The sequence below is a fragment of the Otolemur garnettii genome, unplaced genomic scaffold (genome assembly GCF_000181295.1).
Source record: "Otolemur garnettii isolate 467f Iridium unplaced genomic scaffold, OtoGar3 scaffold00055, whole genome shotgun sequence".
In the NCBI taxonomy this organism is placed as follows: Eukaryota; Metazoa; Chordata; class Mammalia; order Primates; family Galagidae; genus Otolemur; species Otolemur garnettii.
The window spans coordinates 2,170,567-2,195,604 of NW_003852450.1; the positions used below are offsets into that span (position 1 = coordinate 2,170,567).

At 44.5% G+C, this 25,038-nt stretch overlaps 1 protein-coding gene across 3 annotated transcripts; it reads right to left on the bottom strand.

Moving 5' to 3' along the window:
- PFKFB2 (6-phosphofructo-2-kinase/fructose-2,6-biphosphatase 2) lies at window positions 1–25,004 on the bottom strand. 3 transcript variants are annotated; one of them, XM_012806668.2, is made up of 16 exons: window positions 24,946–25,004; window positions 23,844–23,954; window positions 18,409–18,534; window positions 17,784–17,880; window positions 17,088–17,154; window positions 16,877–16,951; window positions 16,475–16,531; window positions 15,451–15,575; window positions 13,545–13,752; window positions 12,992–13,138; window positions 12,069–12,173; window positions 11,201–11,330; window positions 10,155–10,217; window positions 9,822–9,886; window positions 2,475–2,559; window positions 1,902–1,954 (listed from the first exon to the last, which is right to left on the bottom strand). In XM_012806668.2, exons 2-15 carry the CDS (start codon window positions 23,932–23,934, stop codon window positions 2,506–2,508), a joined length of 1,410 nt encoding a protein of 469 aa, XP_012662122.1. In that variant the 5' UTR covers window positions 23,935–23,954; window positions 24,946–25,004; the 3' UTR covers window positions 1,902–1,954; window positions 2,475–2,505. The 3 variants fall into 3 exon arrangements, with proteins under 3 accessions (XP_003792251.1, XP_012662122.1, XP_012662121.1); XM_003792203.3 differs by lacking the exon at window positions 2,475–2,559 and having other exon boundaries at window positions 1–1,954; XM_012806667.2 differs by lacking the exons at window positions 1,902–1,954; window positions 2,475–2,559 and adding an exon at window positions 8,554–8,863.
- Between the last annotated feature and the right edge of the window lie 34 nt (window positions 25,005–25,038).

Genomic DNA, 25,038 nt, shown 5'->3' on the forward strand with positions numbered 1-25,038 from the left:
TTATACTTAGAATAAAAATCAATGAGGAAAAAAGTATTCAAAAAAATTCACTGTCCCTTAATATCATTATTATTCTTTTACAGAACGCAGATATCCATAGTCTGAAAATTTAACTTAAGGTAATACTATGACATCAGACTTAAAAGCTCAGGCTATCTAGATTTCTACCAAAACAACTGACAATATAAATTACATTACACTCTGATTAAATACATGCAAACGGCAATATGCAGACTTAAAAATGTCTTACATGGTTAGAATAAATAACTATATAAAAACATTGCCTGATCATCAAGACAATATAGTTAGATGCATAGAGAAACTCACATCACGAGAACAAAATCATTACAGTACAGCATGCTACAAGCAGCCAGATGAAAATCATCTGCTATAGAGCAAGAAGGAGCCTTTTGAAGGCAGCTTTGTGCGTATAAAATAAGCTCCTAGTTGCCAAATGCTGAACCGCCTGCAGCCCAGCTCATCACATCTTAGGTAACAGAATTCAGTATCATCCACAGTATAAAAGAACCATTTGGGAAAAGCTGCATTTCATTACTTTTTTTGCTACTCACCCTTTTGCCCAGCAAGTGAGCATTAGGATGAAAGGGGGAAAAAAAAAAAAACGTTTAAAGCTAAAAACATATTATTATTATTTAAAAAAAATAGAGTTTGCTTATAAGATATAATATCCTCTAGGGATTCCACACTCCCCTTCAGGAGTGGGGACACGTTAAAATCACAATTACAGAGACAAATTTGTACATTTGACAATCACCCATCTAGAGACTAGTTATCTGGTTTATGTTGAGGGAAACCAAATGACTAATGCTTTGAGGCCTTGGTTCTCCTTGGTTTTCCCAACGTTTTATATGAGAGACCAGTAGACCACAATAGTGATTAGCTAGGAGGCAGGCTTTCAAAGGCTAAGTCACAGTTACAGCTTTCTTAGAGACCACATCACGGTGACAGCCCCTACCAAAGGGCATGTCTTTCACCTGATTTGAAACCAAAACTCCTGGACAGAGCTGATTGCCAAGGAGGCTTCCTTACTTCTTCATAAGCTGTAAATGGCACCCAGCCAGCCTTCCCAATCACTCAGGAGAATTACATCAGCCCCGTCTTCAGCTATAAGAGGCACACACATCAGGTAGAAAATACAGTAGCTACAAGTAGAACTTAGAAGATGGGTACCCAGTCTGACTGGCCAGAAGGGCCTGGAATAAGAAAAACTTCTCTAAATGAAAAGATTGCTACTGACACTGCTCTTCCATCACTGCAGAAGAGATGTTTCAGGAACTGAAGTTCTCAGATACCCTCCGTTCACCTGGCATCAGTCCCTGTTTCCAAGGTACAGAAAGTGACTGCTAGCACACGTATATGGGACTGTAGCAAAGTGACTGCTAGCGTACATATATGGGACTATAGCCTGCTTGCCTGGAATGGATGCAGAGACCAGCTCTTACTGCACAGAAAAGGCTTTCTGGAGTTCAGCCCTCTCACTTGGAAACCAAATCTGAAGAGGCACATTTGTACTTCAGACAAAGAATAGCCAGCAAAGGATGCGGGTAGTCATAGGCAGGACATTAAATCCCCACACAGAATGAGATTGGCCGACTTGAGCCAAACTCAGCAAAAAGATGATAAAAACTAATCAGTTCAGGCTGTTAAATGTTTTGAGGCACAAGGAAGTTAAGTTTTTCAATGAAATTGATGCTCTCATTAGGCATGAGGGAAGGATATGTGGTGACGTTTTTCCAGGCCTCATTTTGGTGGCCCCAAATGTCCAGTCCCAGCTTAACTTTCTGTTCTAGCCTTTGTGGAGCTGACATCCCAAGCTTTTCAGTAGATCCCAGTCCCTCGGAGAGGTGTGGCCCAAGCCTCCACATCATCAGGAAAGCAAAGTGAGGGCTGCTGCAGAGGGGCGTCTGTGCACTGCTACTAAGGTATCCGCTGCCTAGGAGCCAGAGGGGAAGAGACACAAAGCCATTACACCACCACCAAGATGAGCAAAGAAAGCAGAACAGAGTCTCTCTCCCAGCCCCACTCCCGCCCCCTCATCCACACACATGCATGAACACACTGGTGTGCCCACACACGCACCTGGGGAATCAGGCAAATGCTAATGGCATAATCATGGGCTTCTTTCCCTGAGAAGATGACCTTGTTGGACCAGGCACTCCTTTCAGACCTAGACCATAAACTACATCCCCAAGATATGAAGCAGAAGCAGTCAGGGTCTCTCTGGGAAAAGGAGAGTATGTCAGCTACATCAACCAAAGGACCATGCCAAGAAAGTGATGCTCTGGTCAGGGGTCACTTGGCTTCTGCCATCGTAGTTACCGCCACCCATTCTGAAATCAGTCATCAGACCAGATGGACTTCTCCCCATAAACTTGGATCTAATGTTTCACCTTGTGGGAGATGCTTCCCCTGAGAACAGGGTTTCTAAGACGTTAAATGTGCATATGAATCACCTGGTGATCCTGTTAAACTGAAGACGCTGATTCAGTATGTCTGGGATGGGGCCTGAGAGTCTGCATTTCTAATGAGCTCCTGGTCCTTGTTAGGGTAACAAGAAATAAGGCATGAGAATGGTAAAACAATCCCACCTGTATTTCCTGCCCCCAGAAGAAGTTCAATCCCATTTTATGCCATTGGCGATAATCTATTTAGAAATAAGCAGATTATATTTTAGGAGCAACAGCCCTTAATTCTAAAAGCTCTCCAAAAACTTTCTTTATAATAGATGATATGAGTTACACGTTGCTAATGGGAGTCACAACACAGTGCAGTCCAATGTAATTTTTTTCTTCATTCCTGTACAGGAGGCAACTTCTAAAGTTCATGTGCTTTCCATCCATAATGTCCTTCCCATCTTCCCCAGAAGGTGGCAGAAAAGAGCCATGCCAACATCATGGACTCCAATTACACTGAGAACTTCCCTGAGTCTCAATCATGGTGTAGGGTGAGGCAAGGTTTTAGGGGTAGGGCATGGGTGGGAACGTAACCAAAAATGCAAAACAAAAAACCCAGGAGGCTTCTGATAGGTTCAAGTTACTCAACAATTTTATTTACCCATTCTACACACGCACGCGCGCAAAAACACATTTCAAATACAGTTGTACACACCTTAAGTGGATCTGAATGGCATAATCTGTTATCAGCATCACTAGATTAAATCAGAATGCTGCTAAAGATGTATGTTCCTACTTTCAACAGAGCTGTGCCTAGGAAATCTGCAGACGAACTCTGGTCCTAGGCTTCCCAATCCAGCGCATTCCCATTCAACCCTGTGGTGCTGGGCCCCATTCCATCCCCCTCCAAAGGGCACCACTTGAGATTAGTCTTTTGCTTTTGCCATAGCAAAACCATCACCTTATCAGAATGAGTCGATCTGGTTACTTCACCATAATAAAAAATGTACACAAGCAATTCAGATACAAAAACATCAAGGAGGTAAATATTGGCCACAGGCGTCCAGTGAAAAAGGCTTACTGGAAAGAATACTTTGGCCAACTCTTACAATCAATTTTTAAATGCAAAATATCCTTTGCATTTTTGTTGATGAGACTAGGAGTAAATGCCAAATACATGGCAGACTGAAAACAGCAGCACTGTCCAGTGGAACGCTACATTCCACAAAGAGTAAGCTGAGGACACCGAAGGTTCAGAAATGGACGACATTAGTTAAGTCCTGCCCACCAAACTGCGGGCTGCATGAGACAACTTCCAGTAGAGGTAACAACTCCAGGCTCTGAACAAGCATTCCCCTGGCTGAGTTCAAAAAATACTATGCAAGTGAGGTACAACCTTTATCTTTTACAAAATGAAGAGAATTTGGCCACCAAGGTACAAGAAATGTCTATTTAAAATCATAGTGTACAGACCTTCCCCAGAAAGAAAACATGTGGAGTGCTGAGTTCCTTTCTTGGTAAGACACACAAGATAGATTAGAGAATAATTACAATCATGCGCATACATTGTCAATTGGTACAATCAGAAAACAGGCAAAGAGTTAGCAGGCAGACACTGCTAAAGTCCATCAGTCAGTTGCAGCATGGATCCTTCCGGAGTCTGTCCATTTGCACACAGATCCAACTAGTCTGTCAGACAGCACACAGATCCTGCTGGAATCTGTCAGTCACCACACAGGCCCTGCTAGAGCCTGTCAGCACGTAGACATTACCAGCACCTGTCAGTCAGCACACAGGTCCTACTAAAGTCTGTTAGACAGCCAGTATACAGACCCTACCAGTCTTACCAGTCAGCAAACACACACAACTTCCCACACCCTACTGGTCTCTAAGTCAGCACAGAGATCCTGTGAGAGACAGTCTTCTAAACAGTTTGAGTGTAAATTAAATCTCTCGACATTCTTCTGATGTCTGTGTTATCACCGTAAGAAGTCAGAGTTCTACCTACCTATGTCTCAACCTGATTCAATTGGTACATACTTTTAAAATAAAAATATTTTAAAACACAAGTAAGTGAAAATATATACTAGAAAAATTGGGTAAATCTACCAAATGTCTTGACACCAAACGTAGCATGGCTTTTGGGTTTGGCAAAGGCAAGGGAATGCGGGTAAGACTTCATAACCCAGGTACGGTGCTTTTGTTACTGGACATTTCTTTCCTTGGCTACACCAAGCATCAACGAGTTTCTGTGGAACTTGGTACTCCCCCGCAACACACACAAAAACCCAGTAAAATGAATTTATTTCTAAACAGCTACCTCATATGTTTCTTCAAAATGCCAGTACCTCTGAAGATCAAATGTGGGTTGCAAAGAGATACTCAGAAGGAATCCCTAACCATTCAGTCTGGGCGTACAAATACATTGTACCCCTAACTCTAACTTCCTGCAAAACAAACAACAAAAACCAGAGGCAATGACACAGAGCAGAAGCCCAGCATGAAGCATGTTTTTAAAAATTTTCTTACTCCGCTTTCCAACTCAGTGTAAAACTATTCCTTTACTAAAGCAAAACAAAAGCCACTACAAAGAATAAGAGCTGAATTCCGATCTGGGGATCAGGAGATAGAAACAGAAGGGAATCCTCTAAGTCTGCTGTAAAGTCCTCTTTCAAATCCGTCATGGACTTCTTCATGCAGTTTTGAAACAAGAAGAAGAAAAGAGAATAGACAATTTCCCTTTCTGAATTTTATACCAGTAGATTAAACGCTAACATTTTCACCTATTTCTCCAGTAACAAAACTTAATGCTTCAGCAAAGGTACTGTGAAATCCATTTTTCTTTGTAGGACTCATGCTTCAGACATAATCACAGTGGTCCGTACATACTACCAATACGCATACAAGTCACAAAAGGGGAGAGAAGGCCAAGAAAGGAAAAACAGGAAGTCAGACTTCTAAAGTGGAAGAGCTTCCCCCATTCTATACTCTCCTCAGTTGAACTTCTCTGAAGGGATCGTGACCCAAAAACTGAAAGAAGCTGAAATCTTTCTTGTCAAATTCCAATTCTCATGTCCTACCTGAGGATAATAAGACCACCACAGCTCCTCTTCTGAGGGCAGTAAACTAGCACAGGAGGAGATGGGAGAAATAATCCAGACAAACGTCCCAGGGACCTGTCTGTAAGGCTGGAGTTTACACCAGGTTACCACAACACTGGTTTGTTAGAGAAGTCCCCTCGCACTAACAGTAGGTACAGTCTAAATTCAGAGTCTTGAGGTCAGAGTCCTCCCTCGTCCCATTCGTTAGTTCTGAACCATTCTCACTCTGCAGCAGGAAAAAGGACCGAATGCCCACGTGGGCTACAGATGCCACCCTCCATGCAAAGGTAACAAAGGCGACCTTGTGAAAGTGCCACACACCCTCCAGACCACATCTCATTCTCACCTTGATGGGGGGCATCCCCACTGGCTAACCCTTTCCGTATTACAGCCGTAGGACAGGAGAAAAGTCAGAAGAGGCAGCCTGTGCAATGGGCAGCACTTCTGGACTCCGTGTCTTGCTCTTTGGTAGATGTTCTTGTTACCAATTACGTGTCCTATCTCTTAAAATAATTTTCTTCCCAGCAAGGACCTTTTCTTCTGTTTCTGTGTGTCCTTCCCCCCACCAGTGCCCCCAGCAGCCCAAGCCCCACAAACAAAGATGCTAAATACAGATTACGTACATCTCAACAGGAACAACAGGTTACTTTATGTCTCGGACGCAGTTTTGAGAAGAATCTAGACAAGCAACCCTTGGAAACTGGTCATGGTATCCTACTTGGAATGTAAGAGTAAAGGACTCCGGGTCAAGAGTCAGTGGCCTATGAAGACACCTTTATGATCCTTCAGGCACTCCCTTAGAACCTCTCTCCTGGGGCGCTTAAAGTCCCAAGCTATTATCCAAGCACAATTATTTAATTCAGTGATTTCTTCCACATTACCCTGCAAGGAATGAAAGGATTACAGATGGAACTACAACCTACAATAACCCTCTAAACACAGCAGGCTGCCTTTGAAGGTGTTATTTCATTTTATACTATGATTTGCTCAAATATAGAATCGTCCTTTCAGAACCATGAGGAATTCAGAATTCCTAGATTGACGCTTTGTCCCAGAAACGGCTTACGACTCCAATATTTTTCCACCCAATTTCCTAAGGCGGACTTGTTAATCGGGGCTACAAACCAGAACCACCAGAGAAGCTATCTAAACACACATGTCCAGACCCCATTCTCAGAGGTTCTGAATCAGTATTTATTTATGCCCAAGGTAGTAACAGGACTGCCTATGTTTCAAAAGTTCTAAAGGGGACGTTGAGGAATACTCCCAGATGAGAAAGACGACAAAAGGTCTTCTATTACCTAGCAAAAACAAAACACAGCAAAAGTATCCTAGGAAAATACTGATTATCTCTAAAAGATAAGCTGATAACTTTAAAGTGGAGAGTCAGGTACGTGCTTGAAAAATCTCATCAGTAGGCTGGGTGTGGCGGCTTATGCCTGTAATCCTAGCACTCTGGAAGGCTGAAGCATGTCGATTGCCTGGCTAAGGAGTTCAAGACTAGCCTGAGCAAAAGCGAAACTCCATCTCTACTTTAAAAAAAAAAAAAAATAGAAAAAATTAGCTATGCATTGTGGCAGGTACCTATAGTCCTAGCTACTCAGAGGCTGAGGCAAAGGGATCTTAGACCCAAGAGGCCGAGGATGCTATGAGCTATGATGCCACAGTACTCTACCCAGGATACACAGTGAGATTCTGACTCAAAAAAAAAAACTCATGAGAATTTTAAATTTGCCTCTCAGCAAAATATACATATGTTCATGCATTTTGCATACAGAATTAGGAGAGAGGATAAGCTATCATGGGCCATCAAGGGGCTAAGAATCCCTTCTCTAGGCATTTCCTATTTAACCCTACAAAGAAAATGAAATGACAGAAGTGAACAGATTAATACAAACAGTCAAGAGCTAGACCCCCTGGGTTCCAAGGACTCCTTTTATAAGATCATTTCTCCTTATGAACACAAAAAATACTCCAATGAGAGAGATTAAATTCACCATCAAGCTTTACCACATTTGGGGAAAATACTGCCCATATTAAAAAAAAAATTGCTCATGTAAAAGAATTTTGTTTTTAAACTTAAGAAGAGTGTACTGAAAATTATTAGAAAATAATAAGCAGCATTAGTGAATTCTTCTCTGCCTTTTACCTTGAGCAATTCAAACAACAGTGGTGACTCCTGAACCTAACTCTGTCCTCTGAATAGCCCCAGAGGTCACTAACCTTTCCAGAAAAGTTGCTGTGATCGGCAAAGAACCTGGGAGCCCCTGGAGAAAATATGTGACTGTCCCCAAAGAGCTTTGCAAGAGTTGGAGACCATGTTGCTCTTCTAACGCCCTCTCCAGACACCAAAAAACCCATGCCTGCCTCTTCAAGTTAAAAACGCAAACCAAGGTATTTCCCATGTTCTCAGGACCAGCTTCCCGAAGGGATCTAAGATGTGGGATTGTTTCTCATGAAAGGAGGACAAAAAGTCTCACCTTCTGTTCACTTGTAAGTTCCAGATTATTCTGTGGATTTTCTATAGCCTGGGCTGGCCCTGGCAGGCCCTGGCTGGAGAGGAAAGGAGAAAGCCCCTCCCCATCCAGAACCACTTAGGCCTCTGCCAAAAGCATCAACTGGGGCAGACTGCTCTCTCACCAACCATTCCTTGCTTCCTAGACAGACACCACCATGCCATGGCATTACATTGGACAATCCAAAGGGGAGATGTAAGGGGGAAAAAATCAGTCAAGTAACAACTATAAAACACACATTAAAAAGACAAAGGTAAAGAAAAATTGGGCTTTTGTGTCTCCCTCCAACATCCCCCCCCACCACCACTTCACCAATACAAGGACATTAGTGTTTAGACACCAGGAGACACCAGAGAGAAAAAGCAAGTGCATGGGGCATGCTTCGCCCCAGAGGAGTCCTTTTCCTCCTCCTCCAGACCTGTCCTAAAGACCCAACTTGCCAACCTGCCCTCATGTGGAGAGATGTGTTAAACCATAAACTGACTGAAGTCGGCCCACAAACACACGATCTCAGGTTCTGTGTTACGATTAACAGTGACGTGTTGGAAGTAGGAGTGAGGGGAGGAAGTTAAATGACTCCCTGGAGATTAGTGACAAGGGCAGGAGGCCAAGGCTGCAGGGAAACACACGGTTACACCACCGGAATGCTGACTCAGGTCTTCGGCTAGTCGGCCCCTTCTTGAATGTCCAGGGCACGGAGAGGGCTGAGGGGCGTGAGGGGCCGGCTCCCAACACTGTAATTTCTTGGACGGCTTATTGTATTCGAACTGGACAGAGGTGTAAAGCTGTTCCTTCTCATCCTTACAGGGGTTTGCCTCTTGGGGAAGTTGTTCTGATTGGAAATGGAGGGACACCACAGAAATGAAAGCCAAGCCAAAGGCTCATTCATAAGGTTAAATAATGCTCGTGACCACAACAGCTGCCCTCACCCCTGCTCCTCTGCACGTAGGGTCTTTTTAGGACAAGGGATATGGCCCGGTCTCCTAGCACCAGGGAGCTAAAGGGTTGTAAGGAGGAGAAGCTCCTTGAGTGTCATATTCCAAAGCACAAGGAAGATCCATAGAAAGGAAGGGGCTTATTGACAATCACTCTGATCACGCAGGACAGACCTAGGAATCAACCTCTCGACCACCACCTTATAGATGCCTCTGGACTCCACTTTCTAAATGGAGACCTTCCTAGGATAAACATTTGCATTTCACTTTAGCCAATCACTTTCCACATTTAACTGAATTTCAAGGAACCAACTTTCAAAATTAAGACTTATGAAAAGGGTACTAATTAAAAAATAATAATTCTGGCCAGGCACAGTGGCTCACGCCTGTAATCCCAGCACTCTGAGAGGCTGAGGTGGGTGGATTGCCTGAGCTCACAAGTTCGAGCTCAGCCTGAGCAAGAGTGAGACCTCACCTCTAAAAATAGTCAGGCATTGTGGCAGGCGCCTTATAGTCTCAGCTACTTGGGAGGCTGAGGCAAGAGAATCTCTTGAGCCCAAGAGTCAGAGGTTGCTGTGAGCTGTGATACCACAGCACTCTACCAATGGCAGCTAAGTGAGACTGTCTCAAAAAATAATAATAATAACTAAATAACAATAATTCTAACATCTCCTCCTTTTGGAAGTAAACAAACTAGACAGGACTTGAATTCTGGATCTGTTTCCCTATTATACATAAAAGAAACCCCAGTCTTTTAATCCCAAAAATTCAGAGACTCAAGGTTTTTAATCCCAAAAATTCAGAGACTCAAGGTGGCAGAGAAACTGGCGTGTTCATCCGTGGGACGTTACTTACGGCTGGCTTGTCACGGTGAGTGTCCACAGCCTCCACATTGAGTTTAATTGTTTCCACTTTGCAACCTGAGAAAACAGGCAGAAAAAACAAAGCCATCTGGGAAAAAGCTCAAGAGAAAATTTCTTAGTTTCATTATGGGAAAGTATGCTATAAAGGTATGTGTGTATTTCCAAATACAGATGTACATCCAGATAGCCCTTTAAAAACAAAGACACTGATGGGACTTCCCTGGTAAGCAGGGGTGATGAAGCTGAACTTCCAGACAAACTTCAGACAAAAAATCCTGACCTTCCTCCATCCCCACCTCCTACCAGCCCCTAAGCTCATAGTTACCGTAGGCCACAGGAGTAAGTTTGAAGATGGTATGAAGAGGGCATCTCAAGTATGGTAGTTCATCTGAAAGCAGAAAGACTAGATGAGAGAAGTCCTTTTTTTTTTTTGAGAAAGAGTCTCACTCTGGCATGCTGAGTAGAGTGCCGTGGCGTCACTGCTCACAGCAACCTCAAACATTTGGGCTCAAGTGATCCTCTTGCCCCAGTTTGTCTATTTTTCATAGAGACAGAATCTTGCTCTTGTTCAGACTGGTCTTGAACTCCTGAGCTCAAGCAATCCACTCACTTCGGCCTCCCACAGTGCTAAAATTACAGGTGTGAGCCACCATTCCCAGCCAAGAGGAGTCTTAATATTAGGGAGCAAGGTCAAGTTAGTGCAAGAGAGATTCTAAGGTTCTCATAACAAGGTTTCTTTACCCTGACCACCACCTAAAGTTGCATAGCTCCTCCCCTAAACATCAGTCAATTCTCACGACCAGAGAAGCCACCCAAGCCTCTCCGTGGCCATTTTCAATCCTTTCATGAGGGCAAAACAGGAACAAGTGCTGCAGTCAGGGCCCCATGGAAGGGGTCTGCCAGGGTATAGAAAAAACCAGTAATGCTTGGCCACAACAGCTTCCTAGCAGTTCAGGGAGATGAGGAAGGGGAGGGAAGTACCAGAGGAGGCACGAGTGTTTCCTTACTATTCTTGCCCAGCTGCCCTACCCCCAATCCAAAGGATGAAGATGCTCGGAAGATACCACCCTCCTACTAGTCACAGTGACATGCTGGGAATAGTCACTTTCTGATGCTGTCGCGAGTGTCAGCTTAATGAGGCTCTTTAGCCAGGCAGGGTTAAGGAGAAGCAGCAGCAGCCACTCTCCATTGGGGGTTTTTGCAGCAGCAGAGTGACTTTAGTAAGTAGTTGACCCAATGGCTGCTGGGAGCCCCACACTGCTGCCTGAAGAATGTACTCTTAGTGGAAGAAAGGGAGGGCCGTTGCCAGGGAAGCTATGCTGGTGCCACCATGAGTCCAGCCCTCTCCCCATCCCTTCCCTCAAATTGTACCTGCGCCTTTATCCAAAAAGTAGGCCAGGAGGCAGCGCATGACAGCCTGATGGGAGATGACGAGGACATTGCCCTGACGTTCCAGCTCCATGATGACAGGTTCCAGCCGCTGCACCAGGTCCTGGTATGACTGTGAGGGGTGGGGGAAAGAGCAGGCCGGCAGGGAACAGATGTAAGCTAGCAGCCAAGTCTGTGTCTGGGGCCCAGACTCAAGAAGACACTTCTCCCCCAGCTGGCTTTCCTCCTGGACACTCAGTAACTTTCTGTCACCTACTATGTTATCTGAGAATAATCAGATTTTGAGAATATTCAGACCAAGAAAACCAAAGGTCAAGAGGAGAAAGTCTGAATTTACCCGTGTTGGGTTTTTTGTTGTCATTGCTGTTCCCACAGATTAACATGGGCAGCATATAACACAAGAGACTTCTCGGAGTTTCCTGGACCTCTGCCAGTCTGCCTTATTTTCTTTTGCCTCATACATCCCTAGGGTAGGAAACCACTTGGTCCAGGAAACAGCCTAAAACACCGAAGATGACAGGAAAATAATTCACGTCCCATATCTTTACTTGGTGACTCCATTTGCTTATGTAGGGGTGGGACTGAGAGAGTAGAATGAAGAACGGAAATTACAAAATGATTATGCTGGTTCTACAACATCCCCAACACAGAGGACGTCTTGTCACCCTTTTCCCTGGAGATCTTAACAAATTACTGAGGCATTTGGCTGCCTAAGCTGCATGAGACCCCATGTGACTCACGGGTCAGAGAATAAACAATGTCTAAATCCTACCAGAGCACATTCTCCTCCCAAATCAAAGCTAAACCCCACAAAGGGCCAGGCAGTCACTCCACATGAGGGGTGGCTCACCTCCCCACCGGGATACCGATACAAGTACTTCTCTTGGTCTCGAAGTGCAAATTCTTCTGGATACTGCTGCTCAATCTCCGCATAGGTCATCTCCTCACACACGCCCTGCAAAAAGCCACATTGGCTTAGCGAAGGAAACTCACTGCATTGGCCCCATCCCAAATAAGGAAGATGACCCTGAAAAACACCAGTTTCTTACTACGTGCCATGCCTTGTGCTGGTCTGTGTATTACATGGATTGTGACCCGATGTCAAGGGGAATCTGTGCTCTCAGAGTAAGGACCACAGAAGAGAGGGAGGACACTTCTCTAGCTCCCCTACCACTTTCTCCTTCTACTGTGGGGAACTTACAAGGTCAAGAAAAAGCAACAGGATAAAAGGAACAAAAAGCAGGGAAGGAGGGAAAATGAAGGGACTAGAGACCTTTCAGGAGAAATCAAGCACTAGAGAGGAAAGGAAGAAAAAGTAATTTCTACTTTGGTGCTCAAGGAGAGAGTAAACCAAGAAAAATTTTGGAAGGACTTATCCTGAATAGCTGGCCAAATGACATAAGCCGAAATTAAAGAAATGGGTTAGTAGCTAATTTTTTCCTAAGAAGCAAACATATAAAGGTAAAAAAGGAGTCCTTATGAGCCCCACTCTTCCCAGGTGCTAGAATGGCTGGGTCAAAAACAGGTTTGGGTCCCATCGTTGACACAGGTATTGAAGCAGGGAGGAAATACCATTGGAGGGTACAAACTGCCACCCTAAACCCCCAAATTGGCCACAGATTCAGCTTCCTCAAAGCTTCCACTTTGTGAATGTAGTTTCCTAGATAAAATTGCCCAAATAGTGACTTCTGAAAGTTCTTGCCTAAATTTAAGACCCTTTATTGCCTTTCTTTTTTATTTGGGGGCAAAGGGCCTTCAGAGCTTCCAACTCACAGCATCAATCTCATTCAGAATTTTCCACTGCTCGTAGGTCACCCCAAGACACTCTGCAGTCTGGATAGTCCTCTTCAACTGGCTTGTCCACACTTTGAGGTCTGCCAACTCCTGTTCCTCCAGAAATGTCCTTAGAGTGTGGGCAAACTGGGGTTTGAAAACAAAAATTAAAAAAAGAACAAGAACACACACATAGACACAAAGATTACTAAACTCAGCCTGTAACAGGCAATGTGTATAGCCATGGGGCAAATCTGTAAGGTGCTACGCGGTTAATATAAAGCCAAGAGGAAATGAACTTTGACTGGGGCGCGCCGTACTGTGCTAATACGAGTCATGCCCAATAAATACCTGATGGCTGAAAGATCATAGCAGAGATGGTTCCAAGTTACCCACACAGAGCTGGAAGCAGTGAGCAAGAAATCACCTTGAGTACTTGCCTGACTTTCTGAAGCCACAGTCTTAAGCCCAAATGAGATTTAAAAGAGATGACCTCTGCCATGCCCTTCTAACTCTAAGCCTAAGAAATCCAGCCTGCTGGCTAAATCCTTACCTGCTTTCCCCGCACTGAGAGGCCAGAGTCACCCCCAATCTTCCCCAAGAGGTTAAACTCGCTCTCTCCATGCCGGCAAAGGTAAATGGTGCGGGGCTGGACGTGGATATTCATGAGGTAGTAGACTATCTTGCTCTGGATGTAGTCCTGGACTCTGTTGACTAAAAATCGCTGGCCCACATTTATCACCTTGATAAAAGAAAGATCCCTAGGGCAGAAAAGAAAAAAAAAAGTTTCCTGAGTTTAAAGTCTGGTAATAGCATTAGGAGGGAAAAGGATTTCTGTAGTGACCAGCAGGCTGACAGCCACTCTTCTCCTTCTCCTCTGTCATCCCCATTTATGGAACCAAATGGTGGAAGATGGATTACTCCTCAAAAGCAAATGAACCATGATCTTCTGAACTTGTAGTTGGTCCATACTATTTCCACATAGCCTGTACAGTACCACGCAACGTAGGTTAAGTATGGCAAACAGAATTCAGGTTTCCCATCAGGAGCTAGACTGGATGACTTGGAGACTTTGCTAAGCCTGAGTTTAGCATGAAGAACAAGCCCATCTGGAGCGATCAAGACCTGGTTACCAGCAATGATGTGCGGGAGAAAGCAGCAGAACCACATGAAGATGTCTACATACTCCTTGCATCTACCCAGTTGGGCCTCCCTCAAAGACACTTTCAGATACTGCTTGTTTTGTGGCCATCATGGGATTATTCTCTTTATAAAAGGAATAAGTGCTTTAAAAAAAAAAAAATCAGTCCAAAAAAAAAAAAATCGGGAAAAAATAGGATGATGCAAATCACCCATCACCCCACTATAGCTAAACATACACATATATTTAAATTTTCTTTTCTTGACAGGACTTTGAGTTAACAGAAGGATATACTGTTATGTCACATCTAGGGCAGTGGCTTACAACCTCTGTATGAAGAGGACATCTCCAAATATTAGCATTCTGGGAAACTCCCTTGAAGGAACTTAAAGTCTCAAAACATGAACCAGCCCACTGCAGCACTTTCAATGTGCCACGCACACGTGTCACCCCATCTGCTTGGCTGCAGGTCTGTATCTTTATTGGGATAGAACTAAAAGCACACTCTTTATCAAGGCCACACTTGTGCAGATTCCCATGCTTACACTATCTTTCTTCATCACAGAGTGGGTGTTTTGCCATGGCTCGCATACCTCACACACGATGAGATAATCTGTATTCTATACCACGATGGCAACAGACACTGCCATGGTCATGACGGCTAACATTGGTCAGACATTTCTCTGAGTGAGTCATGCTCTAAGGGCTTCACACATGTAATATACAGACGTGCAATAGTTATTATATTATTAGGTATTATATATGATAAACACATGTACTAATAGACATGTAATATTATATACCATATAGAGAGTAAACTTTAAAAATTCATCTAAAACTGACAACATACCTCTAAGGCATGTCCTACAATACCCCAGCTCAGAACTATTCATCTGGAGCCGTGGTTCTCCCCGGTGGGTGATTTTGACACTCGGGGCACATTTGGTAATGTATTTTTTGGTTATCACACCTTGGAGGTATTACTGGCATCTAGTGGGCAGAGGCCAGGATGCTGCTAAACCTCCTACGATACACAGGACAGGCCCTACAACAAAGAATTATCCGGTTGAAAGTGCCAACACGATTGGGAAATCTTGCTCTAAAAACCAAAAACCACTGAAGGTAAAAAGCACTTCAATTTTCAAGCATAAGATGTGAGCCACATAAAAGCCACAAATCCACTCCTGGTTTCTCTGAGATGATGGGAACACAGTAGGTCTAGATTATCAAAAGGAAGTGAGAGGACAGAGGGAGAAAGGCCCTTTCCCCAGATGAGATCTTTGCGTAAGGCCCTTCAAACCACGGCCTCAAACCTTACTTGTCATAGTTGTCTGGGTCGAGGGGTCGGTAGGTGACTTTGTAGCACTCGATTCTCTTCAGGAAATCCTCCATCACATTCTCCCGGTTCCTCTCGGGATAGTCAGGGCTTGACACCTTTACCTCCTGAAACCACAGGGCTAGTCAGGGCCTTGGCAGAGGTCTTCCCTGAACAGCCCTCCTACAAATAGCCACTGCTAAAAAAAGAAAAACAAGTTCATAAAAGTAGCCTTTCACTGGAATGCTGGCATGCCTAATTCACTGAGCGCCCCTTCCCCCTCCAGTGACCCTGGCAACCAAGACTGTAAAGACAACTGGGCATCATGTGCCTGCCCTTGGCTGGAGGACAGAAGCAGTCACGCAGCTGAAGCTACTCCGGGGCCCCACTCCCTTTACATGCTTTCCTGGGAAAGCAGAATGGGCTCCAATTTCTCCCCATTACCACGCAGAATAGGGGGCGTGACCCAATGCCTGACTTAGGACCAGAAGCCTCTTCCCCAAATGATCCCAAGTTCCTGCACTGCTTGGAGACCACCGCCCTGAGACCATGTACAGATAGATATCTCCTTGGCAGAGCAAAGCACAGTTCATCCAGTGGGGACTGTCTTATGCTGTGTTCCTACAAGGCACGAGGGGCTCAATGCATAAAACACTGACTAGAACACTAGTTGATTGCTGGGCAGATGACCTTTCCAGAGGTCAGCCCTGACAGATTATGAAAAGTCTGACCTACTTTAATCTCTAGAGCTCATTATCCAAATAGTATACAGAACACAGAATCAGGATTCCTAGGGCCTAAGTCCATTCAACAGCTAATTCTCATTGCATTCCTCAAAGCCTCAGTCTCCCGAGGAAAGGACGTGCAAGTACCAAATGGTGCTCTGGCAGACAGAAAAAAGATCTCTATGATGTTACACATGTCTATTTCTCTCTTTCATTATCTAAAACGCCCCCTGCTACACACACAGAGAGACAGACAGGGCACAAAAGGTGAAGAGGAAGTGGTATGTAGGGGTGTCACCCACCAGGATATTAGCGGCAATGACATCAGGATCATCACAGACAGATTCCACAAAGAATACCTGGCCATGGAGACAAGGCAGTGATCAACAAGTCAAACATGCCGGGCTACTCATTAAGAGCACATGCTCACCTACCCCACCCAGCCACCACATCCCCCAGGATTGTCTTCATGAAGGTGGCCTTCAAGGCCTCCTCATGTAGCTCTTAGCACATCCCCTGGGCCTCAAGCACACAGGCTAAGGGTCTGAGAAAAGGCCTGAAAGAAAACACTCAAGGATGAAGAGAATCGGGTAGCCAATCCTGTCCTCACCCACCATGGTCAAACAGATCCACAGGAACCAGCCCCCACCCTCGCTCCCCAACTCCACTCATCCCTTTTCCTCCAGGGTGGAGTCAGGTCCTACCTTGAAGGAATTCTGCTTGGCAAAGTTCAAAATCATGTCCCTCCTCTCCCGGGTAGTATTGGTGGCATCAAACACCTGGGAAGAAAGCATACCAGGGAAAAGAGTGGGAACAGAGAAATGGTACCCCACCAAGCCTGACCAAGGTGGGGCCAAGTAGCCAGGCTGCTGACCGGGTGGGAACCAAGAAAGGGAAGCAGCAGAGAAGGCTTACCGCAATCTGCCCGTTCTCCTCAGTGAGATACGCCTTGACATCCTCCAGCGCCACCAGAGCACACTGCCTACCGTAAGGATAAAGGAAGTCAGCAAGAGCCACACACACTCAGAGCCAGAGATACAGACCGTGGGCTGCCATGGCATTCACATGCCTTCACACTTAGTTTCCACTGGCCAAAATTTTGACCCAACTAAGATCTTTCAACTTTCCCACTGAGGGAGTTGTATCTTCCTCCTGCCCCCACAAGGCACAGATCTTATCCCTTTTGTGCAGTGACTGTCAATCAGCGTGCCATAAGAGGATCTTAGGTGTACTATGAAAGTGTTTAAAGATCATTAATTAAATTATTTTTGAGAGAAGTTCAAAGTACAGTTAAGCATATTCTTTTTATTTTACTCCTTTTGGATCAACATAATTTAAGAGTGCCACAGAAGTTCAACTACAGGTTCAACTGTGCCGTGAGATAGAAAAGGTTGAACACACTGCTCTATAGGCTCAGTCTACAAGTGCACAGTATCAATCACTTGGAGCCCTGTTCTTTACCCACCTAAGCCCAAGGTGACTTACCCATTAGATAGCTTCTACTTAAAATCCCACAAGATACTTACTAAAAGAAACTAAAGCCTTGTCCCATCTAGTCTAACAATGGCCAAGAAAAGAGTCAACCTGGGTCAGGCCTTCAACAAAACTCACTTGCGGATCTTCATGGCCTCTTCGTTGTCGTGACGAAAGAAGTCGTAGGATTTATAGGACTTGACTGCTTCACGCCGATACACCCCAAGGTTAAACACTGCAGAAGACACCCAAATCTCTTCAACAGTAAAACGACATGATGGCCCCACCAAATGGGACTTCTTGGCCTAATGTCAAAGTGGCCAAGGGGATGAGAGAAAGCACCATTGGGAACAATACCAGATTAAGGGTCAAAAGAGTTGGGTTCAAGTCCTGACTTTCTAGACCTTTCACAAGTCTGAAGCTAAATTTCAATTTCCTCAGCCCCCTGTCTATTTCACAGAAATAGTGATAGGGTTAGATAAAATGATACATGGGCAGGGCTTTGCAAGTGTAAGACCCCATACTCATTTAATTCTTAATTCTCCAATGAAAATCATTCCTTCAAAATAAGACCAAGCTACCCAGGTCAAGAGGAGACAAGTCTTGGAACAGGGAGTAAATCACTAAATCCAGGAAATCAGAAAGTGACCATTATTTCTGCCATAAGCACCCCACGGCCTTAATGCCAGAAAGAATAAATCTCCCAGAGGTCATGAGGCCAAAAAACTAGTATTTCCCTTCCCAAGAAATGATCTACGCCTACCTTTGGTGGGCACGCCAATCCAGTTGAGGTAGCGGGTTAATTTCTTGGACACATAGGTTTTTCCCCGGGCTGGCAAACCAATCATGACGATGAGAGTCGGGGAGTTGGTCATATAGGATGCCCATGCTAGGAGGAATGAAGCAAAATAGATCCAAACGATAAGGATAAGGTTTATGCCATGGGCGAGGCATAATCTCATTTAATCCTTCCAGACCTCTGAGGCAAAGGAGGAGTGGGAAAGCAAATAAGGAAAAATATCAGACTGGCCTTCCTGAAATGGAGCTAAAGGTTGTGCAGATTTCCAGAAATTACCCAAACCAAGATGTTTGTCCCTCTTGGCAGAGGTATGCAAAGTGGAAAGGGGGAGAAAAGTGGCAAGGAATAGAGAGTAAATAATCATGTCATCTCCTTAACATGAGAATGAGTAATAAGATAAAAATGATAAAGCTATGAAGAAAAGTCTTTTGCCGGGAGATCATACCCGTGCAGAACTGAGCCAGCGTCCATCAAAAGTATAACAGAGCTTCTATCTTGAAGATAGGACTCACTGCTTCAAGGCCACAGGCCAGAATTAGCCTGCCCTATTACAAAAAGAGCCTTGCCTCAAGCTGTTTTGGCTATTGCCCTCAGGCTATGACCTCCTGCCTAAGTCTGAATTTCTAAACCATAGAGATTTGGGAAGCAAAGCCTACTTGTTCCAGGTTCTGAATAAATCTCAGGAAGTTTTATGGTAGAGCTAGCCCAGCCTGCCTCAATGGCCCATATAAGAGACAACTGAGATGCGTGGACAGTCACTGGTCTCTCCTTCCTTAGTGTGTTCACTTATTTCAGGAATGTTCATTTACAGAAAGAAGTCTCACTGGACAAGTGGAGCAAACTGAATGTTCAGGGGTCAAGTGACTTGTTTAAGGACACATAATGAGTCAAGGGGAGAGCTGGCACTGGAATCCAAATCTTGTGCCTCCTTGGCAGCTTTCTTGGCAGCTTTCCTCCCTGGAGAGAGGCTCCTCCTCAGCTGGTTCCCAGGGACTGGCTATCCCTTCCCATCCTGCCACAGAGAGAGAGGGGCCTGCACTGCTGGCAGCCACTTTCCTGGGGGCAAGACCCAAACTGAGAGGGATCTGGAAGGGCTCAGACTCTGCTGGCGCCAACGAGGGAAGGCCCTGCCCGGGGTGGGAAAGGGAAGGAAGCACCTTCACCTTCCACTTCCCAGCACAGCCTTCCAGAAGGTGCCCTGCTAGTTGCTGCTGCTTCTCTGCCCTGGGACAAGGAGGTCCTGTAAGCCTAAGGGAAAATTCAGTACAATGGAAGCACTTGGATGAGAAATTTATCTTTATCTTTTGAGAAAGAAACGTTAAAAGATCTCACTGGAGAAGCAGACAGAGGGACCCAGATAGCAGAAGGAAGAGAGTTTCCTAGGCAGGAGCCCCTCCAAGATAGGTAATGGAGCAACATAAGTGATTTTCATCTCCGTCCAAATAGGGAGTGTAAAGGCAAACAAACACCACCCTGCATTCTCAGCTAGTATTAATCCCTGATTGCTGACCCCTAATAAGCAGATGTACTCCGCCTGGAATCAGCTGCCTCGGGTTTAGGAAGCAAAATCCGCTAAGTCTTCACTTTCTCCAGCCCAGCTCAGCCCTGCAGTCTTCTCAATCCCCATGACTTGGTTCATTACCTTGCACTTCTAGGCCTGCTTTGTCCACAGCTTCCAGTCCATTAGGCACTTTCCCCGAAGGCCCAGCTACCCTCCTCAAAGATTAAAATGAACTGATACTTGGGAGCTGCTCTGAAGGTAACCAGGGGACCAGCTGCTCTGTGTTTACCAAACTAGACAGAAAATGTTAAGAGCAGAAGAAAACTGCCACGGAGACCCCACAGGAGCCCTCCAGCTGCACACCTCCCACCTCTGCCCTAAACACACCCACACACACCTGCTGCTACAACCATAGCTTCTCAATTTCCGGAGTACAAAAGTAAACCACACTTCCTATTTCAAATTGCTACACTGGCAAAACTAGGAACATTCTGTCCTGCCTATTAAACCACCTGTCACCAACACCTTAATTTGAATGGTAGATACTTCCTGCTGGTTAATTTCAGAAACAATATACCCCATCTTTGACATATAATAGAAAACTGTTTAAACCTCAAAATTCCTTTCTACCGTCTTCACACAAGGTTTAACTCATTTTCACAATCTTAAACTATTTTTCCCTTTATAAAGTTGCTTAGATGACTTAAGGACTTAGTAACACTGCTTATATAAACAGAAAAACTCAAGGCCAGAGAAGTGAAGAGCTTTGCCTGTAGCTTTGCACAATAGAAAATCAAGGTCAGGGCTCTGACCAGACTCCTGGTCTCATGACTGGCCATTCAGTCCCAACTGCCAGCTCCATGCCTCATGTCAGCACTTGACAAAGAAACCCCTTATGGCAAACCCAACTATGCTCTCCATTCTAATCCTGAAGGAAGGTCTAGACCAGATTCCCACCTTTTTCATGGCCAAGGTCTTGTTCTAAATAGGCCCAATATTTTGTAAAATGCTGCCCATAAAGCATGTTTCACCAGTGACATCCTATTTTTGTTCATTAGAAGTCATAAAAACTGCTGATTACCTCCTACTCTTTGACAGGCATGAAATAACCAAATTCACATAGCTGAACCCAAATACTAAGTAAGAAAGCCAATGTCTTAGTTAACCAGTGCAGCAATGGTTGCTAATGCCCAATTCCCATCAAGTATCTTGAAATATTAAAAATAGCTTAGAACATAGAACTTCTGAGGGGAGTAAACTAGTAATATTGATCAACATTTCCAATGTGTCTATCTTCTCTCCTATTCTGTAGGAAAAGTTGCTGGCACAAACATGCAAAGGTATACATGTAAGGATGCTCACTGCAGCTTTCTTTGTGATGGGGAAAAATTGGAAACAATTTAGATATTCATGGGTGGAAAACTGACATATCCATGTAACGCAGCATGAGGTCAATCTGGATTCGCCAACGTGAAAAGGATGTCTACAATAGATAGCATAACCCCCACCGTGGACCACCTCCCTACACTGACCACCTCCTTAAGTTGACCTAATTTTCAAAGACCAGACACACATCACATATCAGAACAGTAGGACTAGTTCCTTACGTTGACCACCTCCGTATAGTGACCAGTTTGTTATAGTCCCATGGGTGGTCAACTTACAGAGGTTCTACTGTAGTTAAGTTTTTTAAGAAAGGAAATGGCAGCAGGCAAGAATACATTATGAACTTATTTTCATTAATAGGACACACCCAGTATAAGACCCAAAAGAGTCAAACTTAGCAGAGACAGGAGAGATTGTTTTACTTTTCACTTTTTTTCTGTATTGTTTAAATTTTTCATGAACATGTATTGCTTTTGTATTTAGGGAGAGGAACATGTAGGGACTTGCCTACACCATATCTACTCAAAATAGCAAAATTCAAAAAAAAAAAAAAAGACCCATTTAGAACCCCCCACCCTTTCATAGAGCCCTGAAACTGGTCATCTAAGTACCAAGAGGCCCCTCAGCCAGCACCTCTCTTCACCCTATCCCTGGAGCAGCTGAATTTCCAGTAATGATTCTTTTGAGGTTTTAGTTTCCTAAAGTCATTCTTTAGCCCTGAAGTCCTCAAGCCCAGTCACTTCCCAGAGTCAAAGTTCCCCAACACAGGTGTAAGTAGCAGCAAGGGAATAACAGTTAAGCTATTAAGCTATTAATAAAACAACTGCTGGTGTCAACACAAGCAGCCAGAGGAGTCTGCTCCAAAATACAGATACATAGCAGAGCAAAAGGAAATAGACTAACACCTATCCTCATAACTATATTCTTCTCCTTGAACTATGGCTCCAACAGTCACATGACTGAGAAGAGAGTAGGGTAAATAAATCATGGTGGCCTCCAGTAGAGCAGGGTCAGGGGGAGGAGAAGGTGTTTGCAGAAGATAGAGCTTAGAAAGGAGAAGTTAGAGCTCTTCACAGGACATCTTTCAAAATAGTGACTTCCCAGTACAGCATTTAGGTGTAATTCAATTTATATATCTTTTAAGAATAAATGCAACATACAGATTGAGGCACCTGTGAAAATAATACCCATTAGCTATATACCCAACACTCTTCTAAATGCTTTTCTATATTTAGTCGTTTAATCTCTGTCTCACTCTTGGGGAGATACTAATAGTATCCCCACATTAAAAAGAAGTAAACTGAGGAATGGAGAGGATGAACAACTTGTTCAAGGGCACATAAACAGGAAGTAGAAAAGCCAGGATTCGAGTCCAGGCAGTCTGGCTTCACAGGCTGCATTCAAACATCATGCTATACTATTATCTCTCATGTAGAATTGTGCCTTTAGTAAGTGGCTTCCTGCCCTGGCAGAGAAAGGAAACCCTAACTGTGTGCCAATCTCAGTACCGCATCCAAACCAGCTGCTTCTGTCCAGTAGGGCTCATGGGTACTAGCTGAAGAGAGATCATCATTAATCATGAAACTGACAAGAGCATGACATCAAGGTCAAGGCTCTGGGGAAAGCTCTGAACATGAGACTATCCCTGGTCTCACACTGGTTGGCTATTTCCAACCAATATATTTCCTCTGATATATATAACTACTCCAGAGAGAAGAAATGACTGATAAGATTCCAAAGGAAAGGTACAATCTGGAAGCAGGGGCAAGACTTAGCATTCCTTGAAGTTCACCCAAACATCTGGGGACTAGTGTTCCAGTCCTTTCGGGAAGCTCTATAATGATGCTTAGGCATACAGACACATTGGAACAGGAAATGATGCTTCACCTCCCTGCAAGCCCGCCTCCTCTCTCTGTCTAAAAGATTGCCATGGAAATGCTCATGTGAAAACTGCCCTCAAACGAGTGAACCTGCTGGGAAAACAGTTTGCAAAGTACAAAGGCCAAACCTGTGAGACAGTAAGGTGCCTGAGTCACTATGAAAAGTGTCAGGGTTCATTCCCCTGAGGTCCGTAGGAATGATGCCAGGCAGCACTGGCTCCTACCTGCAATTTCTGCAACAAGCAGCACCCTCCTAAAATTCAGCCCAATAAAGAAAAACTGATACCATTTTGAAGTAACTCCTGCACTCTGCAACTGTTTTACTTACTGTGTGTACAATGATGTGTATTGTAACTTTGGCAGCAAGCCAGTGTGTAGGAAATAGAGATTCAATTAAAGAAAACAGCAAGAAACTGCTGGGCTACACCAGCAGCCTAGCCCCAAGGACAAATATTTCCCTAAATCTACTTGTTTTAGATAGGAAATTCCACCCTGGAGACTTTGTTTTCAATTATCATGTCAAAGAATTATTTCTTATTTCCACCAAGGATCAGAGTCTAGGGTTACAACTGTATTTCCCAAATAAAATCCTGAAAGAATGCTAGCAGTCTCTGCTCTTTCCTAGGACTCACAACATTTCTTCTCTGACATTCGAAGACTTGAGGTTTTGGTTTCATAGGTATTGTTGTTCTGTTCCAAGGAAGATGCAAAATTTCTAGACATGGCAGCTCTTCAAAAGATGTCTGAAAGACAGAAAAAGAATTTAAAGGAAGGGAATGAAAGAGATACCCCACAAAACACTCAGTGAAGATGCTCTCTGATATAAGTGAAAGAACCGTGGATCAAAAGTCAAGTCTCGCCCTTTTTCTCCCACTCAAGAGCTACTTTCATAGCCCTGTTTCTTTATCTAGAGTTGCACTAGACCTTTACAATCATATGCTGACTCAGGAGTTTACATTCACAGCCATTATTATCTCCTTCAGACCTTCCAATAATCTTGTAGGCAGATTTTGCCTCCATTTTACAGATTGAAAAACTGAGATTAACTGAATTAAGTTGCCCATTCAAGTTCTTCCATGACCTCACACTCTAGTTTGAAGGATCTGTGCAGAACAGTGGCACCAATTAGGGTGGGGTACGTTATGAATAGATCAAGGAAGTAATTCCAATCCAACGGTAGGACTCAGTCTTGAAAAGAAATAAGTGGGAAAATCTCAAACATGGTCCCTTAAGAAAAAACTGTCAGCTGGACCCTGAAATAGCCCTCCCACGTCATCATTTCTCCTCTGGTGTTCTCATTCTCAAGCCCTGCTCTTCATCCTGTTCCAAATTTCCCCCTGGGACTTAGTCTAAATAAGTTAACACTGGGAGCACAGAGGTGGTAAATGACTTCCCCAAGGTCACTGCAGAATAAGGGGTAAGCCGTGATTCGAACTAGGGTGGGGAAGCCCTGCGCTCATTCCTCAAACTCTGACCAAAGGGAGCTTGTGAGGACGAAAGGTCCTATTGCTTCAAGGACCTTGCACGATTCCTCCACCGACCACACAAATCCTCCAACTCAAACCCCAGCTGCGACTCCCGTTTTCCGAACCTCAGCACTCCCTTGCAATGCCCGGGGGATGAGCACTTCCCTAAACAGCCAGGCATCATCGCCCTGCACCTCATTTGGATGCACACAGCCCCTCTAAATCCGCCCGTTCAGCCCGTTCCCCGCGCTTTACAGATGTCGCTCACCCTATGATCTTCTAAGACCCCTCCCAGCAGCTGCCCCGGCGCTTCCCGGGTAACGCTGCAGACTGGAGTGGACAGATTGTGTCCGGCGGCCCA

Excerpts from the sequence above, each read along its gene's own strand:
- PFKFB2 (XM_012806667.2), bottom strand. The coding sequence starts at position 23,934 with ATGTCTAGAAATTTTGCATCTTCCTTGGAACAGAACAACAATACCTAT. Across the intron at positions 16,532-16,876 it reads CCAAGCAGAATTCCTTCAAG|GTATTCTTTGTGGAATCTGT; the intron begins GTAGGACCTGAC and ends CTCCATGGCCAG. Across the intron at positions 13,139-13,544 it reads TCTCAGTGCGGGGAAAGCAG|TTTGCCCACACTCTAAGGAC; the intron begins GTAAGGATTTAG and ends TTCAAACCCCAG.